Genomic DNA, 24,469 nt, shown 5'->3' with positions numbered 1-24,469 from the left:
CCCTAGGTAGTTTGCCAGGAGCGAGGTTTGACACCCAAATTTGCCGAAATGTGGCGTCCTTCCTCCCAGGGCCACGATGCGTTCATAGTCAAATCAAGATAATGTTTCATGGTTAGGACCACCAGCATCATGAATCCAAGGGAAAGGCCCGATATCAATTTTTAGGGGTGTCCACAAGCAGTCGAGCATATGGCTCGAGCTTTATGTACTACATTGTAGTATCGCGTTAGCTTCGTTGTTAATACAAAGACTTTGCATATGTAGACACAAGGATACTGTAATTTCTGTCCTTGGTAGAGACTAGCAATCTCCTTCTTTATTCGCTCGCCGGGTCGTGGCTGCGCAGGCGGCAGCGCGGGGCGCATTTCGCTCTTTAGTAGTCACCCGGGGGTGCTTGCGGCCGCGAGTGAGACCCATGACGACAAGGCGTAGCCATCGACGGCAAAGCTACGCCGTTCTTTAGGTCATTCAGAGACACCAGCAAATGAGGCGGCGTCAGCGACTGGAGGTTGCGGTACAGGACGTTCGGCCACGTGACCTTGGTGCGACCTAAAACGGTGCGGGTCAAGGAAGCGCGAACTGACTGCTGAAGCCCTGACCACAGGCTTCTGTACAGTCCCATCCCAACGGTTTCTCGATACAAACACATCGCCTTGTTCCGACCTTGTGGTTGGAGAGCTGTGCATAGATAAGTATCCCGTGCTCAACCACTGTAAAAGGCGTCTACTGCCACACGGTGTTATCAACTTCCAAAGGTTTAGCCGGCTTTGTCGACCCGCCGGCAACCCATAGATTATTGAACGCTCTTGCCAACTGCATTGGTGTACTATTCATTTGCATTGTTTATCGTACTCAGGTCTCGACGAGCGGCACCGTCGTGTTCGTTGGCGTTCTGTTGGGTTAGGAATGCGATTCAAGTTGCAACAAAACCCCGCAACAAGGTATTCACTGCTCATAGTCCAGCACTGCAGTACGCAACAAGAGCGTCATGATCAGAGACCACGGAGAATCACGAAATCGCATCCCGCCCAAGAAAGGAGCAAAGAGGTCGGCCAAGGAGATCGATGTACCCATTGGCATAACCCGATGCGATAGAAGAATATCGGTTCGGTGACGGTTTCATTCCTACGTCGACGGATTGTAGGTGCATTCGGTGTGTTGCTACGTTGCGCGGTGTGTTGGAATCGATTGAAAAAGAATAAGGTGAAGTGGCGATGGACCGACCAATTTTTGTCGAAAATGAGGTCTCAACACACTAGACACTTTCCCGCATTTCATAGGCGCCACTGCGATAGACAGAACAATACTAGTACCATTTCTGTAGTCTTGGATCGGAGCATTGAGCTAGGTCAAAGGCCCAGCGACGCCGTGTTCGCTGGCCCCCATAGACGACAAGCGATTATAGTTGCAGCAATGACGACGTGCGTACAAGGCGGGCCGCAAATGTAGCGTGCGACGAAGTATTTGTTGCACGCATCCAGAGCGTCCTAAACGCTGACCACGGATAATTGACACAAACGCAAGAAAGGGGGAACAACCAGGTCGATTTTGGAGGTCGATAGCCATTAACCCTATTCGACATACCCAAGCGGCAAAAGGACATTGGCTTAACGACGGCTTCGTTCCAACGTCGACGGATTGCACAACGACTAGTGCCGTGGTTCGAGAGCTCGATCGCAACGCTGGCTTGCGCAATCGTCTCGGTCGCACGCATGATTTCCGGCGAACGTTTCGCTGATTGGCGCCCGAGGAACTCGTCGTCGACAGCGAAAGCATCGATATCCTCGCCGAGCTCGACACGCATCGTGTCCCCGTATGCGGATGTCGTCAACAACAACGATCGGCCCATCTCGGAAACGATGCTCCTGCTCGCGATAGCACGGGCGCCCGTCGCTAGTAAACGAAAGCTGCCCACGCAGCTATTTTGCGCAGCTCGCGCAAGCGTGCATGGTGCGCGACCCGATGCGTCGCCCGACCGCGAGCCACGTGGCGGTGCAGCGTGACAACCCGCTCCGCCAACTCGACCAGGTGTAATACGCGATGCAAGAACGAGCTATTTGGATGCCGTGGGTCGCTGGTTGCGGCATGATCGCAAGGCGACCATACCATCCCCGTGTGTGCTCCTGATGAGGACGCACCAGGTTGAGGTCATTTGGTTGAGGTGACGGAAGACACCGCTCGAACGCAGCACAACGCATACCACTATCGGGTTTCAAGAAACTGCAAGCACGTCTACGACAATGCCAACGCGAGTGCGTCGCGTAGAAGCTCCTCGACACCTTGTTGGACGTTGTTGTAGAAATGAGTGTTCTCGGTATTTTACCCCAACACCTTGTTGGTCGTTCTACGCCGTTTCAGCATGCAAACGTTGGCAGCTTTGGTGTGCGCTTCACTATTGATGGAGGATCTGCTGGGCTGACAAGTAGAAGGCAGCATCATTCATTGTATGCAGCCCGCTGTGCTCGCAATCGCTGCACCTCTATGCGCGCGGGCTATCCACCGAATGCTATGGAACAGCGTTTCCATCTTGTAGTAGCGCGCAGAGGCGGTGGCACACACACTCGAACGCGTAAAAATGCGCCACAATTTTATTTTATTTTTATAATTTGCATAACGTTCCGGTCGCGTCAACGTGGAAACGTCTGGTCTACGACGGATCTGCCGCATCGACGCGGCGGCGAGTATCCTCCGATCATCTCGAGTTCTTTCACCCGTCGATGGATGGTCATAGGACGGGACGCCGCCTGCAGTCGTCGTCGGGCGAGATCGACGTCGCCTTTGGACGGCGTTGAAATTTTGCACCATGTTGGGAATATACCAACACCGCCGGCTCGCACCGACCAGGTCCTCATCCCCTTCCGACACACCCGCGCGTCATACCGCATGCGACGACTTCAATCGCGCATGGGCTCATTTCGAACGTCGTGGCCTAGGGCATCCAGCGCACTGGCTCTCGCAAGTACTGTGGGACAACGCACGTGTTTGGGTGCCTCGTCCACCTCTCTGTACCGACGCACCTCTGCCGCATAATGTGCATTTTCGGTATTTGATGTCGCGTTCGTCTCGGCCCACGACGACATTTTTGCTCGACGAGATTGAGGTGACCAAGTGCAATTTGGCAAAAGCAGTGTATCGAGTACAGTGTATGGTAGGAGAGATTGCCGTTCCGAGATTGCCGTTCTGGTACCGGTTTTCTGGTTTTCTGGTATCACGCGTGACGCCACGCGCGTTTGTGGGTTGGAACATTGCGAACGGATCTCTGGAAGCCGCCTGTCTAGGCGGCGCCTGATCAAATTCCACCAGATGGCGCGACCGGATATCACATCGTGCAAAATGCTGGCGCGTACATGGGTCTGCCTCTCGGCTTCGATTTGCCATTGCCCCTTTCTCTACCTCGTACACACAACGGTATGAAGGTATCCCTTCTGCTTCTTCTCGCGGGCGCCGCGAGCGCGACGTTCTCGTCCCAGTGCAGAGGCCAGCAGTACAACACTGACCTTCCGGGCGACGTGATTGCCAAGAGCTACCGCTTCTTCGCGTCCGAGTGCTGCGCCGACTGCCAAAACACCGACGGCTGCGCTGCCTATGTCCACTACTACGGCACGTGCTACCTCAAGGCGAGCACGGGCACGGCGCGGAGCCTCTGGGGCGCGACGTCGGCGACGCTCAAGTCGACCGCTCCCTCGAGCTGCAGCCGGCTCCAGGCCGACACGTACTACTGGGGCGCGGACGTTGGGTCAACCTTCCGCTTCACGCCCGCGGGCTGCTGCGCCGACTGCGACGCCAACCCGCGCTGCGAACGCTTCACGTCGTACCTTGGCTGGTGCATGATGCACAGCAAGGACGCCGTGCGCTACAACGGTGTGTGGGGCGCGACATCCGGGTCGCGATCGCTGCCTAGCCCGACGCCCAGCCCCTCCACGGCCAAGCCCACGTACCCGCCGACGCCAGCGCCGACCGATGCGCCTACCCAGGCCCCGACGCAGGCTCCCACCGATGCCCCGACGCAAGCGCCCACCGACGCGCCGACAACTGCCCCAACGGTTGCGCCGACTGTCGCCCCGACTGTCGCCCCGACGGTTGCCCCGACGGCTGCCCCGACGGCTGCCCCGACGGTCGCGCCGACGGTTGCCCCGACGATTGCCCCGACGGCTGCCCCGACGGTTGCCCCGACGATTGCCCCTACGGCTGCCCCGACGGTCGCGCCGACTGTCGCCCCGACGACTGTCCCGACGGTGGCACCAACCACGGCCCCGGTTTGCGCCCGCACGCGCAAGTCGTGGAACTCCTACACGGAGGCGGAGAAGACGACGTACAAGAAGGCGATCGAGACGGCCATGACGAATGGCACCTACGCCGTCTTTGCCAAGATCCACCGCAACCAGATGACGTGGTATGAAGCCCACGGCACGTGCGTCTTTCTCTACTGGCACCGGCGCTTCCTTCTCGGGTTTGAAAATATGCTCCAGTCCCTCGACCCGTCGTTTGCGTGCGTCACGATCCCGTACTTTGACTACGTTCAAGACAGCGTCGCATTCCGCGCCGGGTCGTGCAAGTCTGTCTCGGCTTGCTCGAGCATTGCGCGCGAGCTCACGGGCTTCAAGACGTCGTTCCAGTGGAGCCGCGGCAACTGGGCGACCGCCAAATTCACGCCCGACATGAGCTTTGTCAACATCAAGTCGACCGTGCTGCCGTCGGGCCAGTCGCCGACGCTCGCCGATGTGAGCAAGAGTATCGAAGGCCGTGTCCACAACTCGGTGCACAACTTGCTCGGCGCTGACATGACGACGTCGTCTTCGCCCAAGGAGCCCATGTTCTGGTCGCACCACGCGCTCATCGATCTCCTCCACACCATCAACTTTGAGTGCCGCGCCAAGGGACTCCCGAAGAACGACCCCAAGGTCTTTTCGAGCTGCTCAGTGCGCAGCGGCGCTGCCAAGGTCGATGCGAACTCGGTCGTCAACATGCTCGAAGACGGCACGAGCCAGAACGTCGACGAGACGGCGGTCACCAAGCCGTGGTTTGCCGGTGTCCCCAACAAGTACTACGACCTCTCGGACGTGACGCAGCTCGGCGCCTTCAGCTACAACTACGAGATGAGTGGGTTCCTCAAGGACTTGCTCACCAACTGTGACAACGTCGTCCCCGACAACCGCGAAGACGCTGTCATCGTCGACACACCACACGTCCTCACGACCACGTACCGCAAGGACAATGCCGACGAACGTGTCTGGCAGCGCGCCATGATGCAGCTGGGCGCCGCTTCGAACCTCACGGTCTCGGACGCCGAGCTCGAGATGGAAAAGGTGCAGACGCTTTTGTACGAAAACTGCTTTCCCGGCACGATCCAGGATTTCGACCCGGAGTTCAAGAAGCTTATGGGCATGGAGAACATGAAGTCGCACGACCTCATGCTCCTCGAGTCGATCCAGAGCGGCGCCAACCCGATCAAGCTCCCGCTCGACAAGTGGACTGCGATCAACGAGCAGACGTACCACTGCCGCGGTGACGTCAAGGTCCTAGAATAGGTCAACTAATTCGCGTACAATCATAAGAATATACTGTCATGTAAACACCCGACACGAAATTCTTGCGAAGTGACCCTCCTGCCTCGAAACAGAAGTCAGTGAGTGGAGTCGGTGGCGAGTATACGCAGATGTAGTCATAAAGCCCGTCATTTCGTCGTCGAAGTGGAACGAGGCACGTGGTTCGTTCTGCTTCTGGCTCGACCTTTTCAAACGTGCTCGCGTTGAAATCAAATTAGCGAAAACTAACTCAAAGACTTCGCGTACGTAGTGCTATGCCTGAATGCGTGGGAGTTGGCACCAGCACTTGGTCGTTGGGAGTGAGCTGCGCACGGATGGCTCGACCGATCACGTGTACATCGTGCTGTGACCCTCTCTGCCTCCAACAGCCCTGCACTGTATACTGGGGGATGGGCAATCCACATAGAGCGCTCTTGATTGACCGAGCTAAGGGGCGAAGATTACGGTCTTTGGCCCCTCGGACAGCATCCGAAGGACGCACCACGTTAGCAAAATCCCAAAAACATCAACGTCGCTCATATTGGGCACCATGAATTCGCACCAAGCGACCGTCGGCGCCATCCTTTTGCTCTTCTCAGCAAGGCCATGCAACACATGACCTTGTTGCTACTGTAGTATCGTGGTATTTGCCGTTCTCGTGAGCAGACCAATTCAGAATGTAGTGGTTGACTTCACGCATCACACCCCGACAGCATGGCGGTGGCCTCTTCTTTGATGCCATCTTATTGCTGACACACGTGCTCGTTCCCATAGACGTCGAGCCGCAACACTCGCCAGGCAGGTTCGCGGTGCGATGCGCCGCCAGAGGTACAACGGCTTCTTCCAAATGCCAACAGTGAGGCGCACCGTGCGGCTCGATGGACCTCGTGAGCGTCAAAGTCCAAGTGTTGAGGCAGCACGACTGAAATCTTGAGCGCCAAGGCCAAGATGAAGAGGACGACAAGCCGTCGCCGTCCGTCATTGTATCCTCCACTTCGTGCACGCAATGACCTCTTGTGCCTCGAGTCGCACGGCAGCGGCGCGAGTGACGTCCATCCCCCGCCTGCTTTGCGTCGGTACCGCTTGTAGAAAAATACTAGTACGATGAAATGGAACGCCGTGCTGCCCACAGATTGAACAAGTCTCGAGTACAATCGGTCAGTAGCTGTGAACCTACACAAATAGCTGCTGTAGTACGCTCGATACGCCACCACGCTAGCTTCCCGAGCATCGAGGAATATGCGCAGGGCTCGAGACACCCCTCTTGTCTTGCCACGTCATGTATCACGTTGTGTCGCGAGACTGTGAATAGTGTTGTGTGCAACTGCGGGGTTGACCAGATGTGAAGCCTTCTCGGCTAAGCATATTAATGAGTCGATTAGCCGAGATGGCTCAACTACCGTCAGGAAGGATTAATCTGATGTTGAACCATCTCCGCGCCGTTGATTGAGTGGAACAACACTAATTCTTGGTATGAATTCTTCGCGCCGCAACAGACGGTAAAACAGATGTTCAAGGTGATCGGGCCCTACAAGGGACTATAATAGGTCGGTGCAAACTGATACTGTTACTGGTTCGCGCTGTGGTGTACACAGCTCTGGCACAACACCAAGGCGGCGTCCAGGGCCCACGGTTGCGGTTACCAGCACGGGAATACTCTTCCTGCAGGTTTTGCAAATTGGAAGCCTTGTCCGTTTCACAAAACAAGTCATTCATTCTTCATCATCACGTCCGCGGTGTTGTTGAACTGAGTTATATTACATGCAATTACAAAGATATGGTGGACTTCCTAATGCGCCCGTGAGGCTTGGCCGGTGCGTTAGCGAGAAGCGTTAGTGGTCGTGATTCGAGATTGTGCGAGGGACCGGGTAGCGTGCACACCAAGAGTCGTCGCGGAGAGCGGCCAGTGACGCGTCAAAAGATGGCACCACAGCGCGACGAGCCAAGTGCCGGCCACGTCCGCGGTGTTAAAGGCGACGCCCAACGAGGTTTTCAATACATTACATACGTATAAATATATGCGCGCGGGTTGTCTCCAGATCCGGCGCATGATAGACGTTTGCACAGATGGTGCAGGCAACGGCATATGCAATGTACGACTCGGCAAAGATGCTGGCCACGCCATCCTTCATCCCATGAGCGACCTGTACGCTTAAGCTTTGATCACCCGAGCGTGTTGAGGCATAACTTTTGACATGTTGAAAAAACCAACTCGAGACGCAAACAAAGGGTAAACAGTTTCGTTCTCTGAGACCACTGCCGAGACCCAAGCCGAGACCACGTCGTTTGCAGGCCATAGGAGCTGCGACGTACTACACGCGCATGGCGCGTTGCATTACCACCTTCAACGAACATTGCAAAGCTACCATTTCATTGGAGCAGCACGAATCCTCTATCAGCCTCGCCGGATTTGACGCCAACTCGTGGTTGTGATCGCGCCGTACTTGGATATTCTATGGACGACATGACTTGCGTACACTAGAATACAGCAGCTTGACGTCTGGCGCAAGCTTTCAACGGATGTCGCTGCGTCTATTTTGCACCGTGGTCCTGGCTACAACAAGCGACTTTGCTACATCGCTCACTTGACGAAGTTGCTGATCATGCAAACATCGGTGCTTGCCGGTGTCCTGGCGCTTGTGCTCCACGCGATGGCTGCGGTGCCCATGTGCGCGCCAATTGAAGCCAACATTGACTATTGGGGCAATGATATCGGTCGCACGGCGCGCAAATCGGCCGACGACTGCTGCGCCGACTGCAAGGCCACGCCGGCATGCCGCCTCTTCGTCTGGAATGACCACGAGGGCGGTACTTGCTGGCTCAAAAACAAAATGGGTGCCAAGTCGTACTCTCCCGGCGCCAAGGCCTCGGTTATCAACGATATCACCGTACCGAACCAGTGCTCGGCGGTCGAAGAGCATGTCGACTACTGGGGCAACGACGTCGGTCGTACCGCTCGGGCGTCGGCGTCCGACTGCTGCGCCGACTGCGAGGCGACGCCGGGCTGCCGCCTCTTTGTCTGGAACGGTCATGACGGCGGGACGTGCTGGCTCAAGAGCAAGCAAGGCGCCAAGGGCTTCTACTTTGGTGCGGTGTCTGCTACGCGTTTGCCTGTATCGGACTGCAGCATCGTCGAAGATAATGTCGACTACTGGGGCAACGATATCGCACGATCAGCGCGTGCGACGGCCGAAAACTGCTGCGATGACTGCAAGAACACGCCCGGTTGCCAACTCTACGTCTGGAACGCTCACGAAGGCGGTACTTGCTGGCTCAAGAACAAAAAGGGCGCGAAGTCGTTCGCCCCCGGTGCCAAGTCTGCAACGCTCAAGGCGACGATGACCCCGACCCTTTCCCCGACTACTGCTGCCCCGACCACTGCTGCACCGACCACGGCGGCTCCTCCGACTGCAACGCCGACAACTGCGGCCCCGAAGACCGCGGCCTCCGACGACCATGGCCCCGAAGACCACTGCTCCCACCACTGCTGCCCAACCACGGTTGCTCCGACTCACGGCGGCTCCTACGACTGCAACACCGACAACCGCGGCCCCGAAGACAGTCACCCAGGTGTGCGCCCGCACACGCAAGTCGTGGAACGCGTACTCGGAGACAGAGAAGACGACGTACAACAAGGCGATTGAGACGGCCATGGCGAATGGCAACTACGCACTCTTTGCCAAGATCCATGTCAACCAGATGACGTGGTCTGAAGCCCATAACTCGTGTGTCTTTCTCTACTGGCACCGGCGCTTCCTTCTCGGGTTTGAAAACATGCTCCGGTCCCTCGACCCGTCGTTTGGCTGCGTCACGATCCCGTACTTTGACTACGTTCAAGACAGCGTCGCGTTTCGTCAAAACAAGTGCAAGTCTGTCTCGGCTTGTTCGAGCATTGCGCGCGAGCTTGCAAAGCCCCGTAAGTCGCTCCAGTGGGATCGCGACGACTGGACGAAGATCGCATTCACGCCCGACATGAGTCCCATCAGCATCAAGGCGACGGTGCTTCCATCCGACAAGGCAGCGACTCTCGCCGATGTAAGCAGCAGCATCGAAGGCCGCGTGCACAACTCGGTGCACAACATGCTCGGTGGTGACATGAAGACGGCGGCGTCGCCCAAGGAACCCATGTTCTGGTCGCACCACGCGCTCATCGATCTCCTCCACACCATCAACTTTGAGTGCCGCGCCAAGGGACTCCCAAAGAACGACCCCAAGGTCTTTTCGAGCTGCTCGGTGGACCGGCGAGTCGTCGGTCCTAACTCGGTCGTCAACATGCTCGAAGACGGCACGAGCCGGAACGTCGACGAGACGGCGGTCACCAAGCCGTGGTTTGCCGGTGTCCCCAACAAGTACTACGACCTCTCGGACGTGACGCAGCTTGGCGCCTTCAGCTACAACTACGAGATGAGCGGGTTTCTCAAAGACATGCTTACCAACTGCAACAACGTCGTCACCAACAACCGCGAAGACGCCGTCATCGTCGACACGCCGCACGTCCTCACGAGCACGCACCGCCAAGACAACGAAAACGAACGTGTATGGCAGCGCGCTATGATGCAGCTGGGCGCCGCTTCGAACCTCACGGTCTCGGACGCCGAGCTCGAGATGGAAAAGGTGCAGACGCTTTTGTACGAAAACTGCTTTCCCGGCACGATCCAGGATTTCGACCCCAAGTTCAAGAAGCTTATGGGCATGGAGAACATGAAGTCGCACGACCTCATGCTCCTCGAGTCGATCCAGAGCGGCGCCAACCCGATCAAGCTCCCGCTCGACAAGTGGACTGCGATCAACGAGCAGACGTACCACTGCCGCGGTGACGTCAAGGTCTCGCCCTAGTGAGCCTAGCGCGCACTGTAGTCATCGATCACAGTATGATAAAGGACAATTATGGAAGTGCATTTCATTGCTCCATTTCTTTCAATTGTCGTTGATCCAAAGACTAGGGTGGTTGTCCGCCTCAATCAAAGTCCTGACGCCGCCCTGTAGTAATATTGAGATATCGAGATGATGCGTGAAACCATCGGCGAATGTATCAACTTGATAGATACCGCCAGAAAGGTAGCAATAACAATGGACGCTGCGATGAGCGAGAGGCCGGATAGTTTGATGCTGAACTACGGCTTTACGTGCGACCGCAACGCCGTATACAAACGTACTAGTTTACGTTGAGAACCTTCTCTCGTCTCCGCCTTCCACAGCAGCGTGGCGGCACCGGTTCTAACGTCGTACAAACCAGAAATTCCGCATGGGCACTATATAGTTACGCGTCACTTTACAAGCAAAAACGAATTCTTGTTGTTGTTGTCGTCGTCGACTCGTTACTCGCCAACCGTGGACGGACCAGGCTGCTTTTCGCTGTTGTGAATATCCCGCACCTTGCCGTAGAGCTTGGCGCGGCGTAGGATATGGACCGGCTCAATGCACTCGGCAAAATTCTCACGGAACCCTTGCAGCGCTAAGAGCGGGAGAATGCACATGGCGAGCGCCAATGCAATCGTGAGCCAAAACGTGGGCGCGACCGTGAGCCGTGCCCACGCACCATACAAATCGCTCGTCATGCCATCGTAGATCAGCCCCGAGATGACGAAAAAGACGATCGAACCGACATAGCTGAACGTAACCCAGCCCGTCCAGTAGCTACAACACAATAATATAGTCAGTTGCACGACCACGAAAGAACCGAAGTACCATGTCTCGAACGAAATGAGCAAGGTGACAATCAAAATGATGCTAATGTAGGTCGCGACGCCGTCGCAATGCATGTCAATATACGGCACGCCTTGTGCAGCGTCGAGGGCCACGAGGGGAAGCGTCGTGACGACGATTGCGTGGACAACGCCGATGGCGCTGATGAGTACGGTCGTCGGTAGCGAAAAGAGGAGCTAGAAACACCCAACGTGTACTTGGTTGTCACATGTCAAACAACGTACGTTGGAGTTGCCGAGAAAATAGAGCTCAGGGAATTGCAGCGCGAGCGAGTCGGGCAGACGCTTCTCCATGATGGCGCGGACGACGACGGGCGCGGCTGTGTAGAGCATGTTGAACGCTTGAATGTACAGCCCGCTGTAATACGTCTACACACACACGAGATGTTGCGTGCGAATAGACATTGAATAACCACGCACCGTGCCCGAGAAGAGCGAGTACATGCCGTAAATGAACTGCGGCGCCGTAAACAAAATGTTCTTGTAGAAGAAATAGTTGATGCACTGCGTCACGCGAAAGTATGACAGTCGTCCTATGCATATTGAACCATACATGTAAAAAATGCCAACAAAATCGCAAGCAAACTCCGCACCATGATAGAGCAACAAGCGATCAAGGTGGCGAAATTGCTGAATCGCAAAGTCGGCGCTGCGGACGGCTTGGTGGCCTTCCTGGCCCGAGACACCAACGCCGACATGGGCCGCGCGGATCATCGACACGTCGTTGGCCCCGTCGCCACTAGAGTGTTTTTTCCCGATGAGACTCGACGGACCATTCGAAAATAGATAACAAAATTCTCATACACTGCCATGGTCACGCCGGGCACGCTCTCCTTCACGAGCTCGACGACAAGTGCTTTTTGTAGCGGCGACATGCGGCAGACAACAACCGCAGCGCACTCGAGCGTGAATTGTAAAAAGTGCAGTCGGTTGGCGGGCATGAGCGCAAACGAAAGCGAGAAGCCGTCAATGATGAGCGCGTAGCGTGGCGCCTACGCCAATCGTTTCTTGAATAGGACGACGCCAATATCCCAGGCTACCGTAGCGGTCATGGGGCGTGTCTGCAGCTGCGCTAAGTTCTTGGCCAGCTCGGCGACGGTCGAGCCTTGGAGCACAACTTCAACCATGTCCTTGGCAATGACGCGGCACGACCGGCCAATCTCCACGGCGGTCTCAACCTTGTCGCCGGTCAAGACCCAAATCTACCCGTGCGTAGTGTCCACTATCAATTTTTCAAGGCGACGCGTACCTTGATGCCGGCGCGAAGGAGGCGTGTGACGGTCTCAGGCACGCCATCTTGCAGTTTGTCCTCGATCGCTGTTCCAAACACGATAGCTGACAAGCTGTGCATTGTAAAAAAATGTACAGACCTGTCGACGCCACGTAGGTCATTTTTTGCTCGATTTCGCACACGAGTGCGTCCATGCTTGCCTCGCGGCCTTGCATGAGCAGCTCGGCGGCTTGATAGCGCGTCTTCCACGCGTTGTACTCGGCGTCCGTCTAAGCATACAGTCGCACCCGTTCCTCTTGATACAACAAACATTGCGCTTACCAGCACGCGTTTCGCAAAGCACAGAGTGCGAAGGCCTTCGAGAGCAAACTGCTTGAGGTGGTCCATGATGCACGCTTTGGACTGCGGCCCAAAATCGCTGCAGAGATCCAGAATGGTGCAGTCGGCGCCTACAGTACCGGGCATGGGACGCGTCGCATCCTCGTTTTCGTCGTTGCGAAAACTACCTTTGCAGAGCAGCTCGATCGTGCCGTTGGCACTCCGGAGAATGACCGACATGCGTTTGCGCGTGCTGTTGAACGCCAGCACGTGGAGGACCTCGAACGACGACGTAACCTGTCCGGACCCCGACTTTTCCCGGACCGAGGTCAGAAGCATCTACCCAATTCCATCCATAAGACTGTGAGTACAAGCAAAAGAGAGATTTGGTCTACCGTGTGGTTGTTGCGGCCCGTAAATGCCATACCGAGCTCCCGTGCCGCACGCACCAAGGCGCCCTCGTCGGGCGAGTCGGCCATGTACTGTATTCCGAACGCACCATCGTCGTTGGGGATCTTCTCGCAGAGGACGGTGTGGCAGAGTGCCATGGCTTGGATAAACGTGGCTTCGGGAGTCCCGGGACGCTCACCCGCTTCCTGGAGCTCGTAGAGCGACCAGACCTTTGCTTGGTGACTTTGAACGGGCGCGTTGACGATGCTGGACGTCGACAAGTGCTGGAGCGTCGTTTCACTCATTGTCGTTGTTGTTGTCGTCGGCAGCTCGAGCTCCTTTCCGCTTGAGGGGGCAGGGGGCGGCGAGAATATCGAGTAGATGCGACCCGCGACGCTGCATTTTCGAAACTCCATGCGGTTCTCCGTGAGCGTGCCCGTCTTGTCCGAGAAGAGGTAATTGACTTGCCCGAGTTCTTCCATGAGGGCGGGCGTGTTGGCGCTGGCGCCGTCGCCCTAAACGAAAAACAAAAACATGATTAAAATGCCGATGCGAACTCGATCCTTACGTTGGGCAGCTTCATGTGGAGGTCCCAGACGACAAACTTGGCATGCAGCGCCTTGACAATCTCGACGCTACACTCGAAATGACCGCAACGTCGCAGTGGTATCGTTCAACCTCACGACGAGCGAGCTTGGAATGAACGTGTTGAGAAGCACCACAAAACTCAGAAACGTGAGCACGCCTGCGACGAGGTCGCTCTCGGCTTCGTCGTTCCCTGTGACGAAGAGGGCTTCAAACGCCGTCTCGGACGTCCACAGGTTGTGGTAGATGGCCCCCGCGACGCACAAGGCGACTTGGAAGATGAAGATGAACACGACGATTTGGTTCATGATGCTGTCGACATGACTCAGTTTGTGGTGCGGTCGCTTGGCGTTGAGCATCATTTTGGTCTCGGCGCCTAATAGATCCAAGTTGGATGTTGTGCCAAAGTATGAAAAAGAACAATGAAAATGGGAGCTACCCGTGTAGACGATGCAGAGCAAGATTGACTTGGTGTTGCGCAGCGTCGAGCCGCGCGGGACAAGCTGCTGCTCGTCCAACGCATAGACATTCGACTCGATCGCGAGCGTGCCCGTAAACTTGTACAAGTCGACATTCGGGGACTCGCACTTTACTTGAAAGGCTGGTATCGGCGACTGGATCGAGAAGCCCATCGTCGCCGGTAGTGCAATGCGCGTCTTGAGGTTGGCCTCGCCATCAAGGTTGCTCGTATCAATGAGGCAGGCGCCTATACCCATGGCACTTGTCCGTCACCAACGGTCATTAAGGCACAATACCATTTTCCTCGGACGTCGCCAGCAAGAGACCGTCGGCCGGAAACGACTCCTTGTCGTGAATCTCGACCATGTCGCCGACCTACGTATTCATTACGATGTCGTGTTCTCACGGCAGCATCGACTTGAAAAAATGAGGCGTACACAAATGTCCTGCCACGTCACCGACAAGAGCTGGCCTTTCCGCAGCACTTGAATCGGTGTCGTGTTGGTCTTCTCATCGAGTACGTGGCGGTTCTACATGCGCGGAGGCCAATGGAAGCAATCGCAATGGAGCGTCATGTACGTGGTCTTCGATCGCCTCGCGCAGGAGAACGATGCCGACGACGAGGACGAGCGGCGTCACGGCCGTCATGGGACCGACCGGCGAGATCGTCGACCACGACTGCAGCACGGCAATGATTAAAAAGTAAAAGTTGGTCGACTAGCCCACGCCATGTAGATAGGGAAAGAAGGGAGAGAAGACGTACGAGGCGAAACGCGAGGTACAAGGCGACGGGGAGGAAGTTGAGCAGCGTGTACTTGGACGTCCGCATCTGGTTGGAGGCAAAGTTGCCCGGCGCCGCGGGGTCCACGACACGGAGGTCCATTGCAGAGTGCCGCGCTGCAGTTTCACAAGAGCCAAGAATGGCGGCGGCCTGTCTACCGGTTTCAAACCGCGACAAAGCACGGTTGCGACAACCGGTTGAGAGAAACCGAATTGCTTTTTGCCAACTTGATAGCTTACGGTTGCAGGTCTGCACGCCGTCATTGCCGCATCCGCACGGACACCAACTTGTACACCCGCAGGTCGTTGCAGTCCCTTGTGTTGCTGAGTCACTACGGAACGGCTTGCTGGGTTGCTGCGCGTCGACGGTCGGTCCGTGCTAACAATCCTGGATAGCCCTTTCTTGCGTCCCGAAACGGCCATCTTGACGCAGCTCAGCGCACTCTCCTCATCGCGCAAGGCAGCGGTTGAGGAGAATAAGAAGGAAAGGCCTCCAATGCAGTACGTAGACGACCTTGCTCTATGGAAGAATTGCGCCGTTCCTCCTGTCGAGATGACGGTCGTGGCAGGGTGTGGCTCATGGTATGGTACGCTTCAGTGCCATCGTAAACGGCGGTGGCACGACGAAGAGATAATACATATATAGAGAGTCGGGATTATTAAAATAAGATCTTGTACGGGGCACGCCTTTCCTTTGGGGCGGGTGGAGGGGAGCGGTGCTTACCGCGGGAGGCGTCGGCGCGCGACAGACCCTTGTCGCGTCGACACGTCATGCTTGACGATCGAAAGCGCTGTACGAGCGGGCTTTAGCGCACCGCAGGGCGGGCTAATATGGTGCGCCGCCGCGTCTGCCCCGCCGTCCGTTGACTGGAACGTCCGAGGTTTCATTCTACACGGTAGAACAGGCGTTTAGCCCGGCGACGGCGAAGGAGGTGCGGAAGGGACGGACGGTGTTGACGGGAGGCTCTCCGTCGCTGGTGTCGCTGGCCTCGGTGACGGCGGCGGAAGGTCCGCGGCCGGCGATCGTGGCGGCGTGCTTGGCATCGAGCTCGGTGACACAGGGCTTTTGCTCCGTTGCGGCGTCGCTGGTGGGCTGGCGGTTGCGGCATCTGAGACCGTACGTTGGCTATCGCTCTCTTGCGCGTCGGCAGCGGCAGCGGCGGCGAGCTCGTCGTCGAGGGACCGGACGACGGCGCGCTCGTCACTGGCAGCGTCGTCTTCGTCGTCCTGGGGCACGAGCGCGAGCCGCGGAATCTTGCGCACGGTCCGCCGCTTGCTCTTGCGCGGCGCGCCGGGGCACTCGATCTCTTTGCGCACGCGCGGAGGGCTGGCCTCGCCTGAGCTGTACCCGTCGGCCTTGCGCTTCATCGGAACACTTGCAGCTGAGCGGTGAAACAGCCGCTTTTCACACGCGTGTGTTCGAATTCTCGCGTGTGGGATTCGAATTTTTCGGAGCTTCTGCTTTAAAATGCATATTGTATGCTCGACGTATATACAAACAACAACGCCAACTGTCATATCTCTATTTTGCATACTTAAATCATATCCACATATATGCATATATACCTCTCACATCAAGCGTTTCAAATGTCGCAATTGCAATAGGCCTCTTTAAATTGCATATTTGTATAGTATACACAAAACTTGTATTCAGTACAGACGCAATGGTCCCTTTTACCTACATTGCGCCACCAACACTCTGTGATATCTTGAAGCGGCGCACGCGACCATGGACACGGGCGATGTACGTGGCAGGCTCGACGATAGCACATGCCAATGCACCTGTAGAGCGAGTTCAGCGTCGACGACGTCCTGCCCATCTCCAAGAACGTACGCTGAATCGTCGTATGGGCTGACAGCCTGCATCACGCGTGGCGTAGGCGATTGAGACGACCCTCAAGGACACCGTGTACAACCGCAAAAAGGTCAACGACTGGACCAACTCGCTCGTTGCGCTCGTGCTCAATGGCCTCCAGAACCTCAACAAGCCGTTCAAATACGCGGGTAGCCCCACGCTTTGTCACGACGTCCCACGTTGGGCTGGTATGTCTAGTCACGTGCCTCATCATGCAGAAAACGGGCGCGGGCGTCGCGACGGCCGCCGCTTGCTACTGGGACACGGTCCTCGACGGTACGTCTACCAACCCCAGTTTGCGTGCGACAGGTCCTTAGGCTACTGCACGGTGCTGTGGGAAAACAGCACAATTCAGTGTGTCGTGACGGTGTACGGCGCCGGCATTTCGCCGTCGGTGAGCAAGCACGGCGAGCACTAGGCTGCCGCGATCGAACTGTAGATAGGTCCGCCACACCACCTCGTGGTACGCGACGCGATTCCAACAAAGAAAAGATGTCAAATGGAAAAAAGAAAAAATAGCAAAAAAATGCCCTTTCCCAAAATTGAAGTCACGATCATGTGAGCTTGGCCAAGAGACCGAGGCACGTGTGCGCCAGCTCGACAATCTCGGGCGAGATGGCTGCAAATTTGCGCGCAACGTTTTCAATCGGCGACGAGAGTAGCAAGAGCTGCTGTTCGTACATGGCTTGCTTGCCCGAGGCCTCAACGTCCGGCGTCTCCATCGTACGCACATACTCGAGGCACGACTGGACCGCAAAGAGGTGACGATGGACAAGCTCCGGCGCGTCACACTCGATCAAAATCGGCGCAAAGGTCTCAATCGCCTTTTGCTCCAAGAGCACGGCGCACACCTACGTATTTAGAGTCGGCTCAGCAGTTTGCCATGGTATTCTCAGACAACGTACGACAGGATACTGGCTGACCATGGCGATTGCACCCGACGCGGCACGGGCCGTCGCCATGTCTTCGTCGGCTTCCTCGAGCGAAGCAAACGCGAGCCAGAGGCGGACCTTCTCGGGCTGGCAAAAGATCTTTTCGAGTACTTCGTCCGACGGAAGGAGGTTTGTGAGGCACTCGGTGGCCGCACGGCGCACCATCGTGTGGTCCGAGAACTGCAGGTACTGGATCGTCGTCAAGCCATTGTTGGAGAGAATGCTACAACATAACGATGACAATATTGCAAGAAGACAACTATGTACCGGGCCTTGGTTTCGTCCGAGACACTCGCCACATTCGTGAGCGCCATGAGGGCTTCAAACTGCATGAGATTCGACTCGGCCTTGAGCAGCTCCATGAGCGGATAGATGGACGACAGCAGCTGCGACGCCGGGATCAAGTGCGGGTTGGTCGTGATGAGGATCTTGGCCACCGCGTGCCGGGCGTGGGGCGTCGAAAGCGACAGCATGGCCGAGAAGAGACCGCCTTGCACGAGCTTGCCCCGGCCCTCGACGTACTCGGTCGCATGGAGCACACTAATGTCATCGCAAAAAATTGTCGCATGTCCAAAAATTCGCTTCGCAGCATCGGTCGTGTACCTCTGCGTGGCTTGGTCGAGGATCGCGGGCGACCCCTTGCACTTGAGCAGCTGCAAGAGCGTCAAAATGCTCTGGGGATGATCCAGCACGGCAGCGATGCGCTTGGTCACTTGCTCCACCGAGTCCCCGTCGTCGAGCTCGGATTTTTGCTTGAGGGCCTTCTGAAGCTCTTCGTACTGCTCGGGCGTGAGCTCCGAGTTTTGCATCTTCTGGCGCTTGAGGTGCGACTCGGACGTGAGCAAGTGGAAGAGAATGTACGAAATGCCGTAGAGCAGGTTCGATGGCGTCGACGTGGCCGAGATGTCGGTCAGAAGCGGCTCCAGCGCCTTGGGCCGGCGCACCTAGGGATCAATATTCTTGCATAAGACTCGACGCGTCGGTGGCGTCGTACGAGGGCGTCCTTGACCGGTGTAAACGTAATGAGGTACGAAAGCGCTTCGACCGCGCGCTCCCGCGCCGTGGACCCGACGACCGACGCAGTCACCGGCGCCTATACGATGCAAATTCACGACCCCTATCCCTAACGTGAAGAAAGCGTACGCTGTGCACGGACTCGAGGAGCGAGAGCACTTGGTGGGTCATAATGTCGCCGACGGGCGTCGCCGGATCGAACGTCTTGTCGACGAGGCTCATCTTGACGACCGCCGCGAGCGCAGCGGACTGCAGCTTGAGTTGGTGCGGCTCCATCGAGCACTGGAGCAATTTTCTGTCCATTTTTTTCAATTGAATGTTGCCACGAAAGCACGTTGTTGACGTACCCAAGCTCCATGCGCAGTTCGATCGGGATCGCTGCCATGCCGGCTTCCGAGCCTAATGTACATGTCAATGTCGAGACATGCCAAGTGCGAATCAAGGTACCAGCAATGTAAGCGACGAGGTCCATTACGAGCTCTTGGTACTTGAGGCCGTGCGCAACGGACTTTTGACGCAGGAGGACGTCGCTGAGCTGCTTGAGGAACGCCGGATGCGACTGCATCATGTGCGCGCCGAGCTTGGCGTTGGCGAGAAAGACACCCGCGAGCAGGACGCAGCCAGGCGCCGCGTCTTCCATGCTCGACGCACCGACGACCGGGTCGACGCAGAACTCGCGGACTAGCCGCTCCATCTCCGACTCGGAGAAGAGCGCGAGCAGCTGCGAAAACACCATCGATATCGACGACGCGACGCGGTCCTTCAAGAGATTCCTATCAAAATGCGATCAAAATGCGATCCAAATGCGATCAAAATGCGATCCAAATGCGATCACAATGCGATCACAATGCGATGCCATGGGACGTACACTTGGGAGAGGAGGAGCGAGAAGACACCCATTTCTTCCATCCAAAGCGCCATCGCCGCGCCGTTGGATTTGACCTGGAGCACGTGCTTGAGGAGCACGTCGAGCGTGGCCTGCTGCAGCACTTCGTGCGACGTCCGGAGGCCCTGGAACGTCGCATCGAGGAGCTGCCGCACCGGCGCATGGGCCGCCTGGATGTCGTTCGAGATGGTCACGAGGTGCGCCGCGAGCACACCGGTGAGCGACACGACGGCTGCGATCAGACCGACCGTGGCGTCGTCTACGTCCGCGGGCACCGGCATCGGGACTAAGGCCGCGAGAAGGGTCGCGTCGATCGCTGCATACACTGCCGCAGCGTGCTGCTTGGCCATGTGTGTCAATATGCGCAGGCAACGCGCCTGCACTAGACGGTCCTTGGCATCCAGGACGCATGTTTGCCAGAGCGTGCGCTCGCCGCCGAGGTCGAGGACGTCGCGGTAAATGGCCGGCGCGTTCTCGGGCGACTGATGCTCGAGGAACGCCAGCGCGTCGTGGGACGGGAGCGCCTTGAGGGCTTTCCCGACGCCAGACGCGTCTTTTCTCGCCTTCTCTTGCAGCGCCCGCAGGAGGGCCTGGGCGGGCTTGTTGCTCGGCGAGAGCTGCAGCACGGCCTTGAGGTCGCGCGCACTGGCCGCGAGCTGGTCCGTCTCCATGTACGCCTGCGCGCGGCGAAAGAGGAGCTTCTCCATGATGGCATCTGGCACGCGCGAGGCTTGGGCCTTGGCGAGCGCGTCGTCGACGGAGCCGATCGCGGCCGCGAAGTCGCGCAGCTTCAGATGGCAGAGCGCCATGTTGCTCAGCAAGGTGCACTGCATCTCGGTCGGGACATTGGCGCAGGCCAGCGCGTCATTGTAGCTGCCAATGGCCTCGGCGAACGAGCCGGCCTGGAAGAGCGCGGTCGCGCGGTCTTTGTGGGCGTCCATCGTTGAAATGACTGCGTCCGGATACCTCGCGAGCTAAACGACCACAACTGTCTTTTTCCGGAAACATCCTATACAAACCACAAGTGCCATGGCGACGAAGTGGGTCCAATTCCGTATATTGAGGCGAATATGATAATATTGCCTGTGGGACTTGGCCGTGGGCGAAATCGGCGCCAACTCGCCGTCCATCCACAACGAAGGAGCACGCTGCTTGCAACATGGCACTGCGTTGGTAGTCATCGAGGCTGCTACATGCAGGACTCTCGACGAAGCCAGCCACGTTGCATCCAGCTCTATCGCCCCCGAGACCGGGCAGTCGAAGGCCCGCTGCGCCGACCGCAGTTTCCGCCCATCTCTGCGGCCTGTGGCGACGCTAGCATCGCCTCATCAATGCTCATCAGAGGCTCGTTGTCCACACATCCGACACACGGATGTGCTTACCTGTAGGTTAGCGTGTGCCAGTGGGTTTTGCGTCTGCTTCCGGTGCCCAGCTCCCAGGCTGGAAGGTATTGCAAGCAGAAGCTGGTGGACTATCGATCGAGGTCTTTGGTGGCAATAAGGCCAAGTCACATTCAAGGTACAGCGTGTTGCACAAGACATCCGTTTATCATCATCGTTGGCTGATCGGAGCGTGCGTGCGTCTCATCTTCGTCCTCTGCTTCTTACTGCTTGGCGTCCAACGAAGCCGCGCCGGAAATAATTTCGATGAGCTCGGTCGTAATGCGCGACTGGCGGGCCTTGTTGTACACGAGGCGGAGGCTCGAGATCAAGTCGGACGCGTTGCTCGACGCGTTCTCCATGGCCGTCATGCGCGACGACTCCTCCGACGTGTTGGACTCGAGCATGCCGTGGAAGATGGCGGTCGCGAGCTGGAACTCCTTGAGGTCGAGGAGGACTTCCTCCTTGTTGTCCGGCTCGAGCTCATAGTCGGCGTACGTCTCGGGGTCCGTGTTGATCGTGCGGATCGACTGCTGGTACAGAATCGCCGACTGGAACTTGTTGAAGATCACGTGGAGCTTCTCGTCCGCCGGGGTCATCGAGAGCACGACCTCGGCGAGCGCCGACGCCTTGGCAAAGTTGGTCGGGTTGATCCACGTCTCCGTGGCGTTACCAATGATGTACTTGCCGTGCGTGCGGCGAAGCTGGCCGCGGCCCTTGTCACCAATCGTGAAGATGCTCGAGTTCTCCGTCACGTCGTTGATCTGGAGGCGCATGGCCTTGGCAATGTACGAGTTGCAACCGCCGCAGAGACCACGGTCGGACGTGATGGGCACAAACGTGTTGTGGCCTTCCTTGAGCTCCTCGGCGGGCACGTAGCCATCCTTCTCGTAGATGCGAAGCTTCGAGTTGGTGTTTTCCAACCACGTCTACACCACAAGCGCATGAGACGGCCAGGTCGCTGTATGGGCGCACGTACGGCGAACGGGCGGCCGTCGTTCATGCGACGCTCGGCACCACGCATCTTGGCGGCCGACACCATCTTCATCGACTTGGTGATCTTGGCGATGTTGGACGTGGCGTTGATACGCATGAGAACTACGCATCGCCATGAGCCACCTGCATCGCGCTCGCTGCATTGCACATACTCTGCTTCTCCGTGGCCATGCCACGGGCGCCAGCGACCCTACAGAAGCGAGGCCATCATGAGCGTCTACCTCGCGTATCTCGATGGAGCGTACTTGATCGCGGCAACGTTGCGGGACACCAAGGACATGTTCGTCGGTACCAGTGATGAAAAACTCAAGTGCCAGCCACCAAGTCAGTTAGCAGCCTCATTTTCCATTGACCAATCAGAAGCCTCGGTGCACGCGATTGCACGCATCTGATTGGACAAAATGCAGAAATTCCAGCGCCCACCTGCAGTCATTCCGTACATGAACGTACATCCCGTACATTCCGTGGCCACGTATACGAACATTTGGCGCCGACGCTTCAGTGTCAGCGATCCTCGGCATGGACCCCGTTGCTGTAGCATTTACTATTATATACTACCATGTCGTTCTGTCCTTGGAAATAAGAAAATAGAGTCGAGACGCGCCGTTCCTACAGGATTCGCAAGGGCGGGCGATCGCTATCGGATGACATGGGCCAGGCGATGGACCATAGCCGAATAGGGTTGATAGCGTGCCATAGCAATACATGGTCAATGCTTCTTCGTACGCTTCGTCCTCAGACCTTGCGGGGAGCTTACGGTATGCAAGGAGTCGATGAGCTGCTCGTATCCTCGCTACAGCGACGTGGGTGATGACGGCAACAAGAAAGGACGAGCAGTCCGCAGCCATCCGGAAACATCGCGGTATCCGGATATTTGGTCAAATGGAACGACGGGGTCGGCAACATGGTGATGCGCGATATGTGGCCGCTACGATAGCAGCCTGTAGCAGCCAAGCCATGGGCATGAAACAGCAAGCTGTCGCCCGCGTCGTCCTGGTACTGGCGATGACCACGCACGCGGCCATGGCGCCGAAGCCTGCCGATGTACGGTCGTTTCATTGCTTGTACGATGTACGATCAATGTATGTACTTGTGTGATTCCGGATAAATCCGGATTGGTCCGGATACCACGATCGGTTTCAACGCGATCTTCAGTGCGAAGATCGATGGGCAACGCGCAGGCGCAGGTCGGGCGGACAGGAACCGTCGGCCGCCACGAGGTCGAGGTCGTCAAGTACCTCGGCGAAGGCGGGTCTTCCTTCATCTTCCTCGTCAAGGACGCGCGGTCGGGCCAGCCCTATGTGCTCAAGCGCGTCGTCGCCAACGACGGGGTAGGCTGCGTGGACGCGACGAGGGCTCATGCGTGGTAGCCGTCCATGGAGCTCATCAAGAGCGAGATTGCGCTCCAGCAGCGCTTCAAGCATGCAACGGTTGTCGAGTTTGTCGACTACGCCGAGCGCAAGGAGCGCCATGAGACCGAAGTGTACATCCTCATGGAGTACTGCCCCGGCGGCCATTTGTACGAGAACATGCGCAAGATGGGCGAGAAGCGCTTTAGCCAACACGAGCTGCTCACGACGTTCAAGTCGCTTTGCGTGTACGCCGCCTCCTCAATATGCATGGTGCTGGACCATTATGGGCGTAGGCCACTACGACTGCTGCACCACCACGACCCGCCCGTCGCGCACCGCGATATCAAGCTGGAAAACTACCTGCTTGCAAAAAACAACACGTACAAGCTCTGCGACTTTGGCTCGTGCGTCGAGGGGCCGCGCACACTCGAGACCAAGGTACTCCCTCATGCATCGTCCTAGGAGTCGTCAATCCTCCATCGGTCTAGGCCGACCGCAACGCCGAGATCGACATGGTCGAGAAGCGTACGACCGCCATGTACCGGTCGCCCGAGCTCGCCGACATTGAAGGCACGGCCATGTTTGGCGCCGCGCGTCTCACCGAAGCCGTCGATATTTGGGTCGAACAACTTGATACAAAGGCAATCTCTCAACATATCTGTAGGCGCTCGGCTGCGTCCTCTTCAACATGGCGTTCTTCAAGCCGCCGTTCCCGCCCGAGGGCCTTCGCACGTCCAAGTACACGGTGCCGCCCAACTCGTACTCGAAAGACTTGCCCGTGCTCCTGAAGCGCATGCTGGCCGAGGACGTTGACGAGCGTGCGACGATCGACGACGTCATTGCGTGCGTCGACGCGATGCTCGCCGACAAGCCGCTGCCCAAGCAAGGGTCCGCGCCGCCGCCTGCGGTCGCCAAACCGGCGCCAGCGACCGCCAAACCGGCGCCAGCGACCGCCAAACCGCCGTCACGGACGTCGTCGGGCACACAAGAGGGCGTCAAGCCCAAGCCAACGCTCGCAGTCGACTTGATGAGCGCGCCGCCAAGTGGGTTTGCCGACTTTGC

General features: G+C 57.4%; 8 protein-coding genes across 8 annotated transcripts; 3 read left to right on the top strand and 5 right to left on the bottom strand.

Annotated features, from left to right (window-relative positions):
• Positions 1-373: 373 nt before the first annotated feature.
• SPRG_15336 (hypothetical protein) lies at positions 374-622 on the bottom strand (the record flags this gene model as incomplete). Its single annotated transcript, XM_012354395.1, has 2 exons — positions 374-538; positions 581-622. The coding sequence occupies 2 exons, from the start codon at positions 620-622 to the stop codon at positions 374-376; spliced, it is 207 nt and encodes a 68-aa protein (XP_012209785.1).
• Positions 623-3,396: 2,774 nt separating this feature from the next.
• On the top strand, positions 3,397-5,579 carry SPRG_15335 (hypothetical protein). Its single transcript, XM_012354394.1, has one exon. The coding sequence runs from the start codon at positions 3,411-3,413 to the stop codon at positions 5,526-5,528; it is 2,118 nt and encodes a 705-aa protein (XP_012209784.1). The 5' UTR covers positions 3,397-3,410; the 3' UTR covers positions 5,529-5,579.
• Positions 5,580-8,128: 2,549 nt separating this feature from the next.
• Positions 8,129-10,361, top strand: SPRG_15334 (hypothetical protein; the record flags this gene model as incomplete). Its single annotated transcript, XM_012354393.1, has 2 exons — positions 8,129-9,095; positions 9,142-10,361. 2 exons carry the CDS (start codon positions 8,129-8,131, stop codon positions 10,359-10,361), a joined length of 2,187 nt encoding a protein of 728 aa, XP_012209783.1.
• A 482-nt stretch (positions 10,362-10,843) lies between these two features.
• Positions 10,844-15,096, bottom strand: SPRG_15333 (hypothetical protein; the record flags this gene model as incomplete). Its single annotated transcript, XM_012354392.1, has 19 exons — positions 10,844-11,162; positions 11,214-11,407; positions 11,456-11,599; positions 11,651-11,763; positions 11,824-11,969; positions 12,035-12,222; positions 12,250-12,432; positions 12,480-12,547; positions 12,601-12,730; positions 12,783-12,910; positions 12,968-13,118; positions 13,175-13,684; positions 13,738-13,804; positions 13,848-14,130; positions 14,194-14,460; positions 14,510-14,588; positions 14,651-14,743; positions 14,793-14,930; positions 14,977-15,096. 19 exons carry the CDS (start codon positions 15,094-15,096, stop codon positions 10,844-10,846), a joined length of 3,321 nt encoding a protein of 1,106 aa, XP_012209782.1.
• Positions 15,097-15,902: 806 nt separating this feature from the next.
• Positions 15,903-16,370, bottom strand: SPRG_15332 (hypothetical protein; the record flags this gene model as incomplete). Its single annotated transcript, XM_012354391.1, has 1 exon — positions 15,903-16,370. Exon 1 carries the CDS (start codon positions 16,359-16,361, stop codon positions 15,903-15,905), a length of 459 nt encoding a protein of 152 aa, XP_012209781.1. The 5' UTR covers positions 16,362-16,370.
• A 352-nt stretch (positions 16,371-16,722) lies between these two features.
• Positions 16,723-17,266, top strand: SPRG_15331 (hypothetical protein; the record flags this gene model as incomplete). The annotated part of the gene is made up of 5 exons (XM_012354390.1): positions 16,723-16,737; positions 16,782-16,823; positions 16,874-16,997; positions 17,047-17,124; positions 17,166-17,266. The coding sequence occupies 5 exons, from the start codon at positions 16,723-16,725 to the stop codon at positions 17,264-17,266; spliced, it is 360 nt and encodes a 119-aa protein (XP_012209780.1).
• Positions 17,267-17,402: 136 nt separating this feature from the next.
• Positions 17,403-20,621, bottom strand: SPRG_15330 (hypothetical protein; the record flags this gene model as incomplete). Its single annotated transcript, XM_012354389.1, has 8 exons — positions 17,403-17,699; positions 17,754-18,003; positions 18,048-18,724; positions 18,775-18,873; positions 18,924-19,089; positions 19,142-19,193; positions 19,242-19,567; positions 19,663-20,621. The coding sequence occupies 8 exons, from the start codon at positions 20,619-20,621 to the stop codon at positions 17,403-17,405; spliced, it is 2,826 nt and encodes a 941-aa protein (XP_012209779.1).
• A 518-nt stretch (positions 20,622-21,139) lies between these two features.
• On the bottom strand, positions 21,140-22,366 carry SPRG_15329 (ATP synthase F1). The gene is made up of 4 exons (XM_012354388.1): positions 22,301-22,366; positions 22,208-22,245; positions 22,039-22,157; positions 21,140-21,988 (listed from the first exon to the last, which is right to left on the bottom strand). Exons 1-4 carry the CDS (start codon positions 22,333-22,335, stop codon positions 21,284-21,286), a joined length of 897 nt encoding a protein of 298 aa, XP_012209778.1. The 5' UTR covers positions 22,336-22,366; the 3' UTR covers positions 21,140-21,283.
• Positions 22,367-24,469: the final 2,103 nt, after the last annotated feature.

This window comes from Saprolegnia parasitica (assembly GCF_000151545.1).
Source record: "Saprolegnia parasitica CBS 223.65 unplaced genomic scaffold supercont2.159, whole genome shotgun sequence".
Lineage (NCBI taxonomy): Eukaryota > Oomycota > Saprolegniomycetes > Saprolegniales > Saprolegniaceae > Saprolegnia > Saprolegnia parasitica.
Note: the sequence above shows the minus strand (reverse complement) of the source record. Positions and strands in the feature narration are given on the sequence as shown.